This window comes from Poecilia latipinna, unplaced genomic scaffold, assembly GCF_001443285.1.
Source record: "Poecilia latipinna isolate Pla-1442-1.1 unplaced genomic scaffold, P_latipinna-1.0 Scaffold2127, whole genome shotgun sequence".
Lineage (NCBI taxonomy): Eukaryota > Metazoa > Chordata > Actinopteri > Cyprinodontiformes > Poeciliidae > Poecilia > Poecilia latipinna.
Window position 1 is genome coordinate 73,640 of NW_015114743.1, and position 16,076 is coordinate 89,715.

The window sequence follows — 16,076 nt, forward strand, 5'->3', positions numbered from 1 at the left end:
AGGCAACCGCCAGGTGAGAGTAAAACGGGTGGAAAGAGTTAACGTGAAGTCAGGACTCAGAGTTCAGTTTGCCGTTACATCAGACCTCAAACGGAGTCAGCATTTATACAGAGAGTCAACAACAGGACCCGAGCAGCACCGACCCGACCCGGCCTGACCCGGTCCGACCCACAGAGAGCAGAGACAAGCGGCGTACCGTGGGACAGGGCCAGGCAGTGGCTGTCCCCGATGGAGACGTCCACCACCCTGGTGGTGGCCAGCTCCTCGATCAGTCTGGGCCGCAGCGCCGTGGCCTCGGAGGAGCCGCAGCCCAGGCAGGCGCCGCAGCCCCAGGCGAACACCTGGACACACGCAGGAGGATAGAAACGGGTCAGAACCACCCAGAAACCAAAGTCCCAACGGACCTGAAATGATTAATCAAACACTGATTTCTGCTTCAGCTTTAAACTTCCTGGTGAGTTTCTGTCCAGTCAGACGTAAAGAACAGACTTCAGGTTTCAGTCAGTCAGATTTCCAATAAACTCATTTATTTCTCTTCAAAATCTGATTTCTAACAAGAAACAAGAGTCAGGAAATGATGTAGAATGTCTAAAAAACCAGAATCAGGAGCAAAAACCAGGAAAAGGTCAAAATAAAACTAGTCCACTCTAAAGACAGCTTCACAGCAGAGGCCAAAGGTCAAAGACTCATTCTGGTTGCATTTTGAAAGCAGTCAGCCGTTTTTGTGTTGACGTCTGATTGGCTGAGAGTTCGGCCTGCGTAACCTCCGGGTCATATAGAGAGTGGGGCGTCTCCTGAGGGACCGTCCCAGACGTCCTACCTGTCCAGTGGAGGTCAGAGCCAGAGACGACTGGCTGCCTGCACACACTTTCCTGATGAACATGCCCTGCAGCGCCTCCACCACTTTGGGCTTGTATACTCTGTTGGTGTCGCCGTGCCCCAGTTTTCCTGCAGGAGGACAAACAAAAAAGAAGCTCAGCACCAAAAGTAGCCAGAGAAACCCAACTCCTGTTTGGGTTTCTGGCCTCACCGTTGTCTCCTCCTCCAAAGGACCAGACGGTGCGGCCATCTTTGGACAGGGCGATGGTGTGGGAGCTCCCGCAGGAAACCTCGCCAACGTTGCTGATGTCTTTCACCAGAGTGGGAATGTTGCGGCTGTTGCTGTCCCCGTGTCCTGCATGAGGATGGGACATCAGACCGAACGCAAGAATAAAAACCCACTAAGGAAACGCTTTTCTCTTCCGAACCAATAAACTCTGAGAAAAACTGATTTTTATCCGTCATGTTTATGTCAGCAGCTGAACATGTGACCCATTTATAGCAAGATCAGCAACAAAAACAGCAAAACACGACTACAAATATACAAACAAGGAGGAGGAAAGATTAATATTTTGAAGTTTATTAAAAACAGAGAGCAAAGCCAGATTAGATACTGGAACATCAACTCACCTAATCTCCCAAAATCTCCTTCCCCCCAGGTGTAGAGCTCTCCGTCCTCACTGACGGCAGCGCTGTGTCTGTAGCCGGCAGACACACACACGACCACCTGACACACACACACACACACATTCCAGATTGTTAACAAAAGATGCTAACTTTAAAAATGTTTAGAGCAATTATCTTCACCTAAATGAATTTATCCAGATAAACTTTAAAGCGCTAATTTATTTCAACATAAAACATGGAAGCTCCAAACCTAAAACTGTCGTCATATCTTCTCTGAAAAAGAAAAAATCCATAGACTTTAAAACATCGACAAGATATTGCACATACAGAAGCAAAGACAAGAAAGTTTCTAAATTATAAAAACATTGAGGACAAGATCAACATTTCCTGAATTTTGAATTTTCCTGACGACCAGGAAAAAAAATATCGTCAAATCACCATTTTTTTTAAATTCCACAATCTTTGTAAGGTAAGTAGAATGCTGAAAACATTTTTTGGGGAAATTTTTATTTTAAATATCATGTGTCCACTACAGTGGACATCGGAATGTCCCACTAAGGGACATTTGAAATTGAACCTTGATGGCAACCAGTTTGTCCTAAAGAAAATATCCAAACATCAACATAAGAATGAATTTCACATTGACAAAACTGAGAACTGTTGCCTAGCAGGAAGGTTCTGGGTTCGATTCCCGGCCCCGGTCTTTCTGCATGTTCTCCCTGTGCATGTGTGGGTTTTCTCCGGGTACTCCGGTTTCCTCCCACAGTCCAAAAACATGACTGTCAGGTTAATTGGCCTCTCCAAATTGCCCCTAGGTGTGAGTGTGCATGGTTGTTTGTCTCTGTGTTGCCCTGCGATAGATTGGTGACCCGTCCAGGTGACCCTGCCTCTCGCCCGGAACGTTAGCTGGAGATAGGGAATAGCAACCTTCCTAAACCCACTAAGGGACAAAGGTGTATAGAAGATGGATGGATGGATGGATGGATGGATGGATGGGTGGATGGATGGATGGATGGATGGATGTATGGATGGGTGGGTGGATGTTTTGATGGATAGATGAATGGGTTGATGGATACAGAAAAAAATGAAAAATAATTACAAATGTTCACTACAGTGGACAATTTTCAACTCTTAAATACTGCGATAAAATAGTCAAAATAATTCATAGAATGTTTTAATATGCTGCTAAGAGACTTATTTAGAATATGCCAACAACATTTTAAACCAAAATTTGCACAATAAAAAGTTTTATGCACTTACTTTGTCTCTCCCCATAAAATGTGCTTGTACTGATGAACGTCATTTTTATGAATGAGAAAAAGGAAGGTACAAAAGTCCCACCCCTTCACATGTGGTATCATTGAAAAGCCCTAAATGTCCTCTCTAGATACCAAAAGTAATTAATTCAGTAGAATGCAGGGGGTGGGAGATATTCAAGTTTAGAAATGTCCTCTACAGAGGACAAAAATGAACTGTCAGGAGGATATCCTTAAATAGTCAAAACTTGTTTAAATAAAGCAGAGTTTTTGTTTTTTATAGGCAAAAATAAAACAAAGATAGAGAAGCTTAAAATAAGCAAAAGTGGGCAATCAAATATTTCTTTTTGGAATACTCTAATAAACTGTCTAATCAGAGTTCAGATCCCCTAAAAAGCCAAATATCAAAATGAATTTATTCTTTTGCCAACATATCAAGTCGTAATGGCAGTTGGTGCTAAACGCCTCCACAGGACTGATCAGGTGCAACAGTGGATGGGTTATAACCACTAGAGGGCGCACTTCCATAAATCCACAAACAGCAGAGCTAATTATTCAAGTTAGCATTTTAGCACTTTTGCTAACTTTTAAAATGTCCTTTGATTAATTCAAATTAATTTTAAATTATAAAGCACTAATTGTCTGTTTCATAAACGTTCAGCTGAATGAAGTTCAACATCTGTGTGAAGTTTTGGTTATGAGCCGTTTTCTTCCTGTAGTTTATATTCATGCTCTTATTTTGAAGGGGGTGAAGTCTTTTTACGCAGCAGTTTGTTTCCAACAAATTATTTCACAAACTTTTTTTTAAAACTAAGAACTGATGAAGATCTGTGGAATCACGGTGGAAAATAAAGCGAACTGATCTGAAAACTTTGGTGACCCATAACCAGTGAAAGCACCAGGCGGCTCTGATCTGGAACAACTGGAACGTTTTTGTGCTGAGCCTGCGGCGGCGGGTTGAAGCCTACCTTCCCCTGCAGCGGCCCCTGGATGAGTTTGGGGTATTTCTGGGTGGAGCTGTTGCCGTGCCCCAGCTTGCCGTAGTCGCCGTCGCCCCAGCTGAAGACCTCGCCCTCCGTGGTGAAGGCCAGCGTGTGGCCGTCCGAGCCCTTCGACGACGACACCTTCTTGATGGCTCGGTGGGGTTCAAAGGTCAGCTTCTTGAGCGTGGATTGGTTGTTGGAGTCCCCCAGGCCCAGACGGCCGTAGCTGCCTTTCCCGCAGGCCCGGACCGAGCCGTCGGACGAAATCACGAAGGTGCAGTACTGACCCGCCTCGATCTGCAGGGAGACGCCGGAAACATGGAACTGAAACGATCAGAGCTTCAGAAAAACAACCCAGATTTCTCAGATCATAAATACTGAAAGATACTGAAAATCAGCAGGAAAACGTGGAAGATGCATTCAGAAAGTTCAGCCTTCAAATCCAGAACCTGGACAAGAAGAAACGGGCAGACAGGAAGGAAGGAGGACAAAAAGGAGAGAATCTAGAAAGGAGTCTTTTTTTATTATTTTAGATTATCTAGTAAGGAAGAGAGGTTAGAAATCCTGAATTTATTTTTATTTACTCATTCAGATCTGGAAAACATTTAAATGAATCTCCAGATCTTTCCGGACCGTCATGGCCGACGTCCAGAGTTCCTTCCTTCACAGTCGGCAGTGAAGTTTAATCTGCATCGACACGTTTACTAAAATCCTGATTTTAGCTCTGAGCCTGGAAACTAAATGTTATTTTCTCTCATGCACTTTAACGTTTCCAACTATTTCCTGCCCCCCTGCCCCCCCTTCCTCTTCCTCACCGTCTGGGCGTCGGCGAAGCTGGCGGCCAGTTTGGGCTGCAGGATCTTCTCCTGGGTTCCCTCCACCAGCTGGTGGCTGCTGTTGCTGCCCCACACGTAAACCTCGCAGGTCTCCGAGACGACCGGCGCCTCGCCCGTCTGGATGCTGTCGGGGCTGACGCAGGTGCGGGAGTAGTCCGACGCCATGCGGCACACCTGGAGCACAAAGAGGGAACATTTAAGTGTTTTAAAATGTTGAAAGTTGGATGACGATGAGCAGTGGAGGAGCGTTGGAGGTCTCACCTCCTCGAACAGGCAGAGCGCCGCCTCGTACAGCGAGCAGAGGCCGTCCGGGGTCCTGGTGGGCTCCCTCCACTGGCTGCGGTCTGCTGTGGAGCCCTGACACCAACACACACAGCCGTCACCATGGAAACCACCAAACTGCCTGATAACTGAGAAATCTAATCGGAACCGCTAGAGTTTCAGGAAAACTCTGGGAGTTTGTTAAACAATCTAACTGTCTCCTTTAGTTATTCTATGCAGGAATAACTAAATATCTAAAAAATAATATTTCTAATGATTCCACTAAATATCAAGTTTGTAAAGCACTTTAGCGTTAGCTTCTGATAAATATTATGTCGGTTTAGCGTTTGCAGTTAGTGCAACTAGACTTTATGATTTCAGAGTTAGCACAGCTAGCATCCGCTCCACAGGAAGTGACATTTTTAAAACGTAAAGTGTGTGCACTTCCTTTAGCTCCTGAAAGAGAGAAACTCACTACAGAAATCTTAACTGATCATTTGTGTAATTGTGTGATTATTATTAGTGTATTTATTAGTTTGCATTTTTCCAAAAACTCTTGATGTGAAGAGTAATTAATTTCCCCTGATTGACTGTAAATAAAAGCAAACATGGATGTGAATAAGAGTAATAACTGTGAGACAACAATCCTCTGATTTTTCTCTAAATGATTGTTTTCGGCCAGGTGAAGCGCTCTTCCTCGCCCAGTGATCCTCACCAAGGAGCGCCTCATCTGCATCAGGATGTTCATGAAGCAGTCGTATCCCATCAGCCCCTCCTGGCAGTGCGGCGCCGCATTCTTCTCCATGGCGCTGACCACGGCCGATGCTGCCAGCGCCATCTCGATCCACTCCAGCAGGTAGCGCAGCGAGCCCCTCTGGGACGCCAGCCCCAGCAGCAGCTCCGAGGCCAGCCGCCGGCCCAAGATGTCCGCCCCGGAGTTTGGCATGGTGACGCCCTTCAGGAAGGTCGTGACCTGGGCCAGGCAGTCGAGGCCCATCGGCGGGATCTTGCTCTCGTTGGCCAGGGACAGCGGCGGCAGCGAGCTCACCACGTCGATGGCCGTGTGGATCACGTCATTGCATAAGTTGATGCAGCCGCCCGGCGCTCCGCCGGGGCCGGGCGGCGGCGGTATCATCCAGCTCTGGCGCAGCAGGGCGAACAGCAGGCTCAGGCCGGTGCGGACGCCCATCTCGATGAGGGCGTCGGTGCTGGACCGCGGCCGCTCGCTGACGGCGTGCGGGTCGGCGGCGCCGGCGCTGCTCTCTGGGGAGTGCTGCTGCTGCTTCACCTTGCCCTTGTCGTGGTATTTGTTGGAGAGCGCATAGAAGACGCGCTGCAGCACCAGGACACGCTTCCGCAGCGCGGCGGCGAAGGGCGAGTCGGAGCACACCATCTTGGCCAGGGCCAGCTGGCTGCCCAGCAGAGCGTCCAGGTAATGCTCCTGCTCATCGCTGGACAGCGACTCGCGCTCGAAGTCCGGCAGCTGCGGGCCCTTGAGGCACAGCACCTGCTGCGGCAGCAGCACCGCCTCCTTGTTGGCCAGCAGCTTGGCGTAGAGCGCCGACACGCCGTTCCGCGTGGCGATGGACTCGCTGTCCTCCGTGATCCACGAGCTGTTCAGGTGCTCCAGCCATTTGAGTTTCACCGGGGGGATCATCAGCGCCATGGCCGCTCACTCTGGAGCCATCCGACCTGCAGACACGGCATCAACGATCAACCTTACAGGAAGGCGCCTGATCAGAGGAGCGAACATTTATCACCGAACTTTATAACAACAAACTAGTAATTACTTCTTTTTAGGTGATGGTATGGCTGAGAGAAACATTCCCGTTTGTGATGCGATTCTTTAGGACCTCAGTCACATAGAGAAGTGATATTTGTAAATTCATTTAATCACATTCTCAGTTACTAACATGTAATTATATTCTCCTTCAGTAAATGGAGAAATTACTGAAACTAAATCTCAACACTAACAGCATTTCCAATACTTTGTCATTATTCCACTAATGACAAAAACTACAATTTCGCAATTTCTGTAATTAGAAAAAAAAAATCACACAGGAATAAGTTTGTTAAGGTGATAAGTCATTAAAATCACGCTGCTGCTGCTGCACCATCATCCTCCCGCTGCTTCCTGTCTTCTTCTTTGTTGTTTCTGTTTTCATGACTCCTGATGCCACAAAACTGTTTCCACTGCAGCTTTGTGAAATAAACTCTTTCCAATACGGCCAAAATAAACCACCTCATCCTATCGCAAAAAGGTTTGACCGAAAAACGTGAGTTTTTTCAAAGTTGGTGTTATTCCACCAATAAATTAAGCTAATTTATTTTCTTAATTCCAATTTGCGCTTTTCTACGGTCAATGGAAATACAGCTACTATGGAGAGCTTTTAACACAATTTATCAAAGTAAATGATAAATGATTACAGAAACACCTTCTCATCGTTTCCTGAACAAACAATGAAAGTTTCTGTTTACATTGTAAACAGAAAACCTTTTTTTAGGTTTGTCAACAGAAAACTTTCATTTCCCAGCAGCTTTACTCAGTCCGGCTCAGTGCTGCAGGACAAAGGTTTCTGTTTCTGACAAAGAGGTCAAAGGTCAGGTAGCGCTGGACTGTGGGACAGGCGAAAACAGCATTTAAATAAATCCGCCTTCTACAGCAGAAACCTCAGCAAACACTGAAAAAACCTGAAATTTATTCAGAAAAATTAGTAATCAAACGATTAATCATGATTGACTGATTAATTTAGTAATTGATTAATTGTTAACTGGAGTATAAAAACTCAAAAATAAAGAAAATAAATGAAGCTTACACAACAATCCAAAACTGTACAATAATATAAACATTTAGGATTAAAAATAAACCTTTGTGTTTATTTTTCAACCCATGGCTCCAGTGGTAGTTTTAGCTTCACGTTCTGTAAAATCTGAGATTAATCATATTTAATTATTAGTTAATCCATATAATCAATCCCAGATCACTCCTACACTGTATTGATGAGATTTTCACACATTGATGTTCGAAGGATTTTTTAGTTGTAGAAGCAAATGTTCAAGATTTAACTAAAGGAATGCTGTTATTCACATTCAGGGTTTTTTATTAAAAATTAATTTGTATTTTATAATATAAGATTAAGTGGTTAAATGAAAAATCTGTAAAATGTGACAATTTTTTAAAATCCAATTAATCGATTAATTATCTGAATAATAAGGAGAAAAGGAGTGTGAATATTGTACCAAAGCATTGGTGAAGGTCATTTCAGACCTTTATTGATTTTTAACAAAAATAATTCACCCTCCTGCCAAGAACAAAATGGTTAAAGAGGAATGTGAGAAGCACAGCGCCCAGTTTAAGGTGTTGGCTTGGCCTCTGAAGTCCTAGGATCTTCATCCACTCTTCGTCTCTCGGATGTATTTGATGTTAAGGTTTTTCTTTCCCAGACAGCAGCTGAGGAAGGATCCGTCAGAGCGCCGAAGGCTCAGGGAGGAAAACGCTGTCAGGGAGCTAATTATGCAACACCACTGACAGGGTTAGGTCAGAGATCTGAGTACTTTCTGCTCCTGGTGCACCTTCTGCTTCTTTTCCACCGGTAAAATCCGTCGGTTCTCCCACATTTCTCATTTTCCCGCAGGTTTTGTTGCGACATCTACTTTCACATTTCCGCAGATGCGCGTCTGTTTTCCAGCTGCTCCCCAACAAACGGAAAATCCCTCATAAACACAGATAAACAAATATGTCCAACGGCAATTCATCTGCATCTCGGTTCTGGTTCAGATAGGAACCCATGACCCAGCTGAGCAGCGTCCAGAACCCGGGTTCCTCTGACTAGCATCTAACAGTTGCACAAATCTGACAGCTCCGACCCAGACTGGTTCCCAGTACAGACCTGCTGTCTGCCCACTGGCGCTACCAGCCTCTCTGGGTTCTGTTGAGAACCAGAACGGTACCAGTTTGTTGACAGTTTGGTCTTTAACGGAACCAAGCATAAGAGTTTTAACCAACCGCCGCTGCTGCTGCTGCTGCTAACGGTAGCTAGCTGCTTCACATTAAAACAGGCGGAACACAGAAAGAAAACAGCCAAACAGAGAGGTGACACCTTTCAGTGGAGCTCAAATAAAATGATTTAAAATACGTTACCAGCATGCAGACCGGTCCAAAGTGTCCCACCTTATGAAAGCAGACCTTTTTGGGTCAGAGTTAGCCTGCTTATCTGCTGCATCACAGCAGTGCTGAGCCGAGCTAGCAGCGGCTGCTAATGGCTAACAGCCTAAGCTGAAGTTGGCTTCCGACTGTAGATAAAGGGCCACACCGGTATTTTTTTTACTTCACTTAGATTGAAAAACACTTTATCCCCAAGTTAATGAAATGTTGTCGTAACTAATATTATTAGAGTATTTCCAGAGAGTTGTTGTGGATGGTGGTGCTGAAGAATTGCAGCATCTCATGTTAGCATAACATGCTAACAGCTCAATATCTGGGCAGTAGAGAAAATATTCCACAATAACATGCACTGGGTGACGCCATCTGTTGTTGACAAGCTCTCCTAATCCATCTCACCATTTGCTTTGCTGCTCTTCTTTAAATTTCTCTCTGGTTGTATGGTCAGAGGCAGAGAGATGTTGGAGTAGGGGATAAGATCCTGCAGCAATGTTCCACTAAACGCCATAATAAATGTATTGACTCTGGTTTAAAAACATAAATTTACATAAATTTAGTCAGATTTGTTGAGACACAGGAAGTTCATAGATGTAAAATTTATTCTGATTTATGTCAAAGGTTTAATTTTCTTTTATTGTTTTCTTTTTTCTTATTTTTCCCCCAAAATCTGATTCTCATTTTGATAATCTAAAGATTAGACTAGATTGTATTTATTTTTTTTTACCCTGATACATTTAGTTTTTAATATGTAAGTGTATCTGTTTGTCTGGGTGAGGTTGTCAAAAATACTTCTAAAATTCTTCTTTCTTACAGTTTCACAAATAAAGCAAACCTTTCCAGATCACAAACTGCTGCATCCTAAGTGTACAAAGAAGCGTCACCGCAAATCCTTCTTTCTAGCAGCAGCAACAGCAGCAAAGTCAATGAGTCTAGAGTCCTTAAAAACAGCGGAGCAGCCCTTTACTGCAGCGCCGAATCGGAAGCCAACTTCCGACACTAAAGCTCACTCACCGTTGGGGTAGAAGGCCTCCTCCTCCTCCTCTTCCTCTTCGTCCTCTCTGCGTGAAGCTTACACAACAAACCGGCTGAGCTTCATCTCACATTGGCAGCAGCAGCGGCAGCAGCAGCTCGGTCTCCGATAAGGTCTCCGCCTCTCCCGGAGCTTCCTCCGCCTTGAGTCCGCTCTCAGAGCCCCGCAAGCCGGTCCGCAGTCTGACGGTCTGTCCGAGCCTGGATCCGTCTGCCTGTCTGTCTGCTTCCCACCTCTCATGGCAGACACACTAATGTCCAGTTAAATCTAAATATACAGATTCAAATGTATTTCATGCAACAACTCCAACTTTAAAGATGAATTTTGGATTTCCAGACAAATTCAATATAAAGATGAATATGAGCACAAAACTGTCTAGAGTGATTTGGAAAGTTTTGTTTTTTATGGAAGAAAACAGCTGGCTCAATACTTAGAAATGTGTTGATAAATGACGGTAAAATGCAGAATGTACTGTTTTATGTGGAGTTAAATGGGGACCACAAAGTTTGTTTAAAAATAGTTTAAACTGGAAAAAAAAAAAAAAAAACTTGAATCTGAAAAGTAGTTTTGAACTTCTTTTTTTTTTCGGATTCATTTTCCCCACAGAATTATGTTCATGTCATAGAAAGGGATATAGAGTCATCTTCTTCAATGGAAACATAAAAGTAAATGTCATAATAAAATAAATTAATAAAATCATATGATTATTTTTTAGCTGTGTCCCCTGTAAATGTTTACTGAACCTGTCTGGTCAACTACGTGGAAAACTTTCTGGGGTTGCCACTGTTTATGGCCCCAATTTAGCTCCATAGCTCTCCCTCAGTATTTATTTCTATTTCTCACATTAGAAACTGAACAATAAAATATGATGTGTTATTCTGACAGCAAACACTACTTATCTTCTATATATAAAAAAACTATAGTTGAATGCAGTAAACTTCCCATTAATTACTATGATAAATAATAATATTATTTTCACATCATTTTCAAGTATTATATTTTTAATAATGCAATTGTTCCCTCTGAAAAGATTAATAAACTTTTATTTTGTAAAGAACACATCAGACTGGAACTGGAAAATATTTTAAATATCCAAAAATAAAATACGAAAACCAAGAACAATAAATAAAATGGAAATAAAAACCACACACAACCAAAACTATTTAATAATATCAGCCATCAGAGTTCATTTTAATTTATCACCTGATTGGTTAATTGCTGATTGCAACAGATTTAACTCTAACAGACTGAAGATCTTATTGGGAAGCAAAGGATGAATTTACTCAGATTTAAACCATCCCATAATCGCACAGCCTGCTGATCCCCACAGCATAATGCTGCCACCACCATGTGTTGCTTTCAGACTTTTATTTGTCGTAAGTCATGAACTGTTTTACTTTGTTTTGGTCTGTCATCTAATCCTAATGAAAGATCTTGAAGTTTGTGGTTGAAATGTGAATGAGGGGAGTGAAAACTTTAAGCCAGCTGTATTTCTGAAGCTCATTCAGAGCAGCACAATGCAACCCAAACGGGTCGAGTCCCGGCGGACGCAACGAGGAGACGCTCCAGTGGTTATCAGGCCGGCCCAGACGCAGAGAAGCCTGGCCTCAGAAACATTTCCGACCGTATCTCTGCAGCTCATCTTGCTATTTTTGGGGTTTCATTTTCTCTGACTGAGTGGAAAGCAGCGTAACTGTTTCTGTTTCCATCATCTCTTCTTCTTCTTCTTCTTCCTCTTCTTCTTCTTCTACTGCTGCAGTGGCTTCCGGACCCAATCGGTCCTCCAGAATAGAGGAACAACACGGCTCATTGACGTGTGACTGGCAGCAGCATTGCTAAGTTTAAACTCTGTTATTCTGCAGCTGTTCCAGTTCAGGTCACAACCTTAGCATGCTTCTTCTGCTGCAGTAATGGATTAAGTCAGTATTATGGAGGTTTCAGCTGACAGTGATTGTTAGCGTTAGCTGACTGAGTGTTTGTTAGCATCATGGCTACATGCTCCTCGAATCTGACCTTAAGGAGCCTCCACCGTGTCATTAGGAAGATTTTCTCTCTTCTTTAAAGGAGACAGAAGCTCCTGTTGAAGTTTGGACATGTTTTCCTGCAGTAACTGATGGAAACCACAAAGTTCTCCTTCTGCTGAACACTTTAACTAGACCATAACATTTCCTGCTGGGTTCCTGGGAATGAGCCTAGCCAACAGTCTGCTATCCTGTTTGGATCTGTGGTTCTGATTCCCAGAAGTTCTGAGGAAGGCCCAGCGGGCCGCAGCCTCTTAGTGAGGTCATTAGTGAAAGTAGAGGCGAGGCAGGATTACAAGTGCTGCAGTGATGGACCAGAGTGCTGCAGAGCGGCAAGAGAGTGATGATGTCACAACCTCAGCATGAGGCCGAAGTGCGTCACATCATCAGAGGTCCCACATGTTCCACTGAAGGTTCCACCCAAAATCAGACCCAGCTTCACACAGCTGGGTCCACTGAGTCCATTATTCAATAAAAAATAATAAGGAAGGAAGAAAAGAAAGAAGGAAGGACTCTGGACTCACACCTCCTCCCGGACCCGGACTTCCTCCCACTCCTCCTCCTGGACCCGGACCTGTGTTTTTAGCGCTGCTGCCCGGTCTCAGTGAGGTCCAGGTTGATTCCGGACAGCAGTTCTCCTCCACAGGAGCGGCTGAGCAGCTCCTTAAGAGCTTCGTTCACGTCGTTGTTGAAGACGGTGGTGAAGCTGCAGTTGGGATAGCCTCCACCTCCTCCGTCTGCTGGGAGGGAGCCCACCGCCTCCTGCACCCACTTCAGCTCGTTGCTGAGCTCCAGCTGCAGGGCGTCGAAGTGGCCCTGCCTCTCCTGGAAGCGCTCGCTGACGGCGGCCAGGCCGCGGCTGAAGGACTGCATGTCGTCCTGCAGGCTCCTCTTGGACGCCTCCACCTTCCGGAACTCGTAGCGGATCTGGGAGAGCTCGTGCCGCACGGCCTCGCTCTCCTCCTTGTACCAGGCCTCCTTCTCGTTGTATATAGAGACCAAGGCGTCGATGTCCTCCTGCAGGGAGTCGTGGGCCGCCGCCAGGCTGAAGAACGAGCCCTCCATCTGGTCAATGTCCTCCACCACCTGAGCAAAGCGCTCAAAGTTCACATAGGTGTTGTTGGGTGGCATGCTGGAGTGGCACTTGATGGTGTATTCTCTCAGACGTTTGGTCTTCAGCTGGCGGCGTTCCCGTTTCTTTGGCTCTTGGGTTTTATTCTCCTCTCTGAGCTCGTTGGACTAGAAGATCCAAAAGGAGAGTTGATAGAACAAATGAAAGCTTTAAGCCTTCACTCTGGTCTCCAAGGTTCTGGAAACTAGAATGATCTCATGAACAAGGATCTTGTATCCTAAACATGCTTTCCTGGATCCATAAACCTTGAATGGCCTGGACTATTGTAGCGCTCTATCAAGTCAAAATACCAGAAACGCTTCACGTTACATTCATTCATTCACACATTCACACCCTGATGGTTCCAGGCTACTGGATGGCGGATTACCTTAATCCACGGGTGGTTGAGAGCATCCTGAATTGTTAATCTCTTCCTTGGAGACAAAGACAGAATAACAAGCTCCTCAGATCATGAGCGCCACCTTCCTGTGGGGAGTATATTGCACCTCATTCGTTACCTCTTGTCTTTCTCCAGCAGCTGGCTGATGAACTTCTTGGCCAAGTGGCTGGTGTGACCGAAGAACTCCTCATCAAACTCGTAGTTGACAGCGGAGATGTTCCCCAGAGTGTCCTGCTTGGTCTCCCCCAGGAACGGAGACGCCCCGCTCAGCCTGGAACGAAACAAACATCACTGCCCGGCTCACCTCGTATGGTTCTGGAGGCGGTTCTGCTCAGGATGCTCCGGTTCACTTGCAGGATGTAGGTGATCACTCCGACGCTCCACATGTCCGCCTCCAGCCCCAACGGCTCGTAGTTCACGATCTCTGGAGCTGAAACAGAAAACAAGACGAAGTACAAGCCAACTGGGTTATTTCCCTCAGAATCACTTTTCTAGGTCAGAATGTCATAAACTTCATTCCTGAAGCTCATAAGTATAAATCCCTCAGAAACAAAGCCTTCATAAAGAGTAAATATGTCAGCAGGCCTGTCACAATAATACATTTTGTTGGACGATAAATTGCCCCAAAACTTATTGAGATAAATAATAATATTGTTGTTTTGAGACCATCTCAAGCAATAAAATGGAAAAAAAAATACATATGATTCTCAAAGATCAACTTTAAATTTTAACACTGGAACTGGAAGACATTTAAATATGAAAATAAATAATCAAAACAACAGAAACAACAAATAAAATGAATTATGAAACAAAACTGTCCTTCAAAAAAAAAGGGCTGGTTGGGACCAAAGCATCAAACTGAAGACTTTCATCATCCAGTTTTTGGTAGAAAGACAAACAACACATCATACAAATGGAAATTATTTAGTTTGGTGTTGAGATGGATTGATTTATTGCTTATTGGGACAGGCCGAGGCGTTGGTTTTAGCTCGAAAAGCAAAACTACCAGCTGAAAAATAATATAAAAGCTGAAGTTTCCTCAAGACTAATATTAACAGTCAACCGTTGAAAAACTGGCCAGACTTTGAAAAAGCATGAGGGAAGTATCAACAGATAATCTGCAGAAACATGAAGTCAGTCTGAAGTCTGACCGGACCGAGCCGATCGGACCGGGCCGGTCGGACCGAGCCGATCGGACCGGGCCGATCGAACTGGGCCTCACCTACAAACTCCGGCGTTCCCAAGATGTTCTTGAACTCGACCCCGGCTTCGATGGTGTGGGCGAGGCCGAAGTCAATGAGCTTGATCCTGGGCAGCGCCACGTTCTTATCCAGCAGCATTATGTTTTCCGGCTGCAGACAGCGGGATTATTCCAGATTACAGCGGAGTGGAAGGTTTTCACACAACGATCCAGAAAACACAAACAGAACCGACAAACCCCAAAGAAATGTAACGTTCAGCTGACCAAACAATTCCATCCATCCATCCATCCATCCATCCATCCATCCATCCATCCATCCATCCATCCATCCATCCATCCATCCATCCAGCTCACTGGTTTCAAGAAAATCAAAGAAGAGATGAACTGTTTTAAATAAATCATTTGAGTCAAGAAGTTAGTTTGAAGTTTTAGACTTTGCTAACTGTTCAGATGTTTGCTTCATAAAAGCTGTGAACCAAAACATCTTTGTTTGTCCTTCAGTGGGAAACTAATGACGAACATTGAATTACACAAAAGAGGGTGTGACCTCTTCAGGTGACCACACCTCCTGGGTCAGTTCAGGTCGGGCCGAGTCGGATCGGGCTGGGACCAACCTTCAGGTCAAAGTGGGCGATCTTCCTGGTGTGGAGGTAGTTCACTCCTTCCAGGATCTGCTGGATGAACTGAGTGGCCTCCTCCTCAATTAGAGACTCCTTCTGGGCCAGGAAGTCAAAGAGCTCACCGCCAGATACCCTGAAACCAGAACCAGAACACAGCTTCAACTGGACCGTGTTCTGGTTCAACTGGACCAGAACCAGGACCTGACATGGCTTCATTTGAACCGGAACCGGCTGCAGAACCTTTCTTCTAATCATGTAAACTGTTGACGTTCTGACAAAGAGCATCTTTTCTGCAGCTAAATTCTGCCCCCTGGTGGCGCTCTTTGGTATTGCATTTTGGTGAAGTAAAAATCCCATTCCCGTTTGGACTCTCCATGTCTCTGACTTCCTTTCAATGTAAACAGGCTGACACAAGATCATCATGCAGGATTCAATGAAAAACAGGAGGATTATGTTGAATTATGTTCGTTACATGTCCACAGAAAGAAATAAGGGCTGAAATGATTAATCGGAATAATCAATTATTGACAGTTCAGTAATCTATTAATTGTTAATTTGAGTATACAGACTCTAAAAAGACAATTTACTTAAAGAACAACATAGTCAGAGCATTAATACACCCAAAACTGTACAAAAATATGTACATTTTACTACTGAGTTAAATGTAAACGTGTTCTTCCCAGAACTCCTCAAATGGAATAGTTCTGGTTTCGCCTGCTTCAAATTCTGTAAAAAAAAGTATATATATA

General features: G+C 44.5%; 2 protein-coding genes across 12 annotated transcripts in view; both read right to left on the bottom strand.

Annotated features, from left to right (window-relative positions):
- The window catches only part of herc1 (HECT and RLD domain containing E3 ubiquitin protein ligase family member 1), a 51,620-nt gene extending 41,446 nt beyond the window's left edge, over window positions 1–10,174 (bottom strand). For 9 of the 11 annotated variants that reach the window (XM_015017334.1, XM_015017326.1, XM_015017332.1 and 6 more), the window contains exons 1-9: window positions 8,924–9,059; window positions 5,498–6,474; window positions 4,783–4,878; window positions 4,501–4,695; window positions 3,671–3,982; window positions 1,450–1,546; window positions 1,031–1,174; window positions 821–948; window positions 197–341 (exon numbers count right to left, since the gene is read on the bottom strand). In XM_015017334.1, coding sequence (XP_014872820.1) covers window positions 197–341; window positions 821–948; window positions 1,031–1,174; window positions 1,450–1,546; window positions 3,671–3,982; window positions 4,501–4,695; window positions 4,783–4,878; window positions 5,498–6,448 — 2,068 coding nt within the window. In that variant the 5' untranslated portion in view covers window positions 6,449–6,474; window positions 8,924–9,059. Of the gene's footprint in view, window positions 1–196; window positions 342–820; window positions 949–1,030; window positions 1,175–1,449; window positions 1,547–3,670; window positions 3,983–4,500; window positions 4,696–4,782; window positions 4,879–5,497; window positions 6,475–8,923; window positions 9,060–9,955 lie in introns of those variants that run through there. The other 2 variants (XM_015017325.1, XM_015017324.1) reach the window with 2 other exon arrangements.
- Window positions 10,175–11,100: 926 nt separating this feature from the next.
- Window positions 11,101–16,076, bottom strand: part of dapk2a (death-associated protein kinase 2a) — a 13,582-nt gene continuing 8,606 nt past the window's right edge. Inside the window, exons 2-7 of the mRNA XM_015017322.1 lie at window positions 15,322–15,762; window positions 14,729–14,858; window positions 13,861–13,936; window positions 13,625–13,777; window positions 13,495–13,540; window positions 11,101–13,234 (exon numbers count right to left, since the gene is read on the bottom strand). Of these exons, the coding sequence (XP_014872808.1) occupies window positions 12,578–13,234; window positions 13,495–13,540; window positions 13,625–13,777; window positions 13,861–13,936; window positions 14,729–14,858; window positions 15,322–15,762 (1,503 nt within the window). The 3' untranslated portion in view covers window positions 11,101–12,577. The remainder of the gene's footprint in view (window positions 13,235–13,494; window positions 13,541–13,624; window positions 13,778–13,860; window positions 13,937–14,728; window positions 14,859–15,321; window positions 15,763–16,076) is intronic.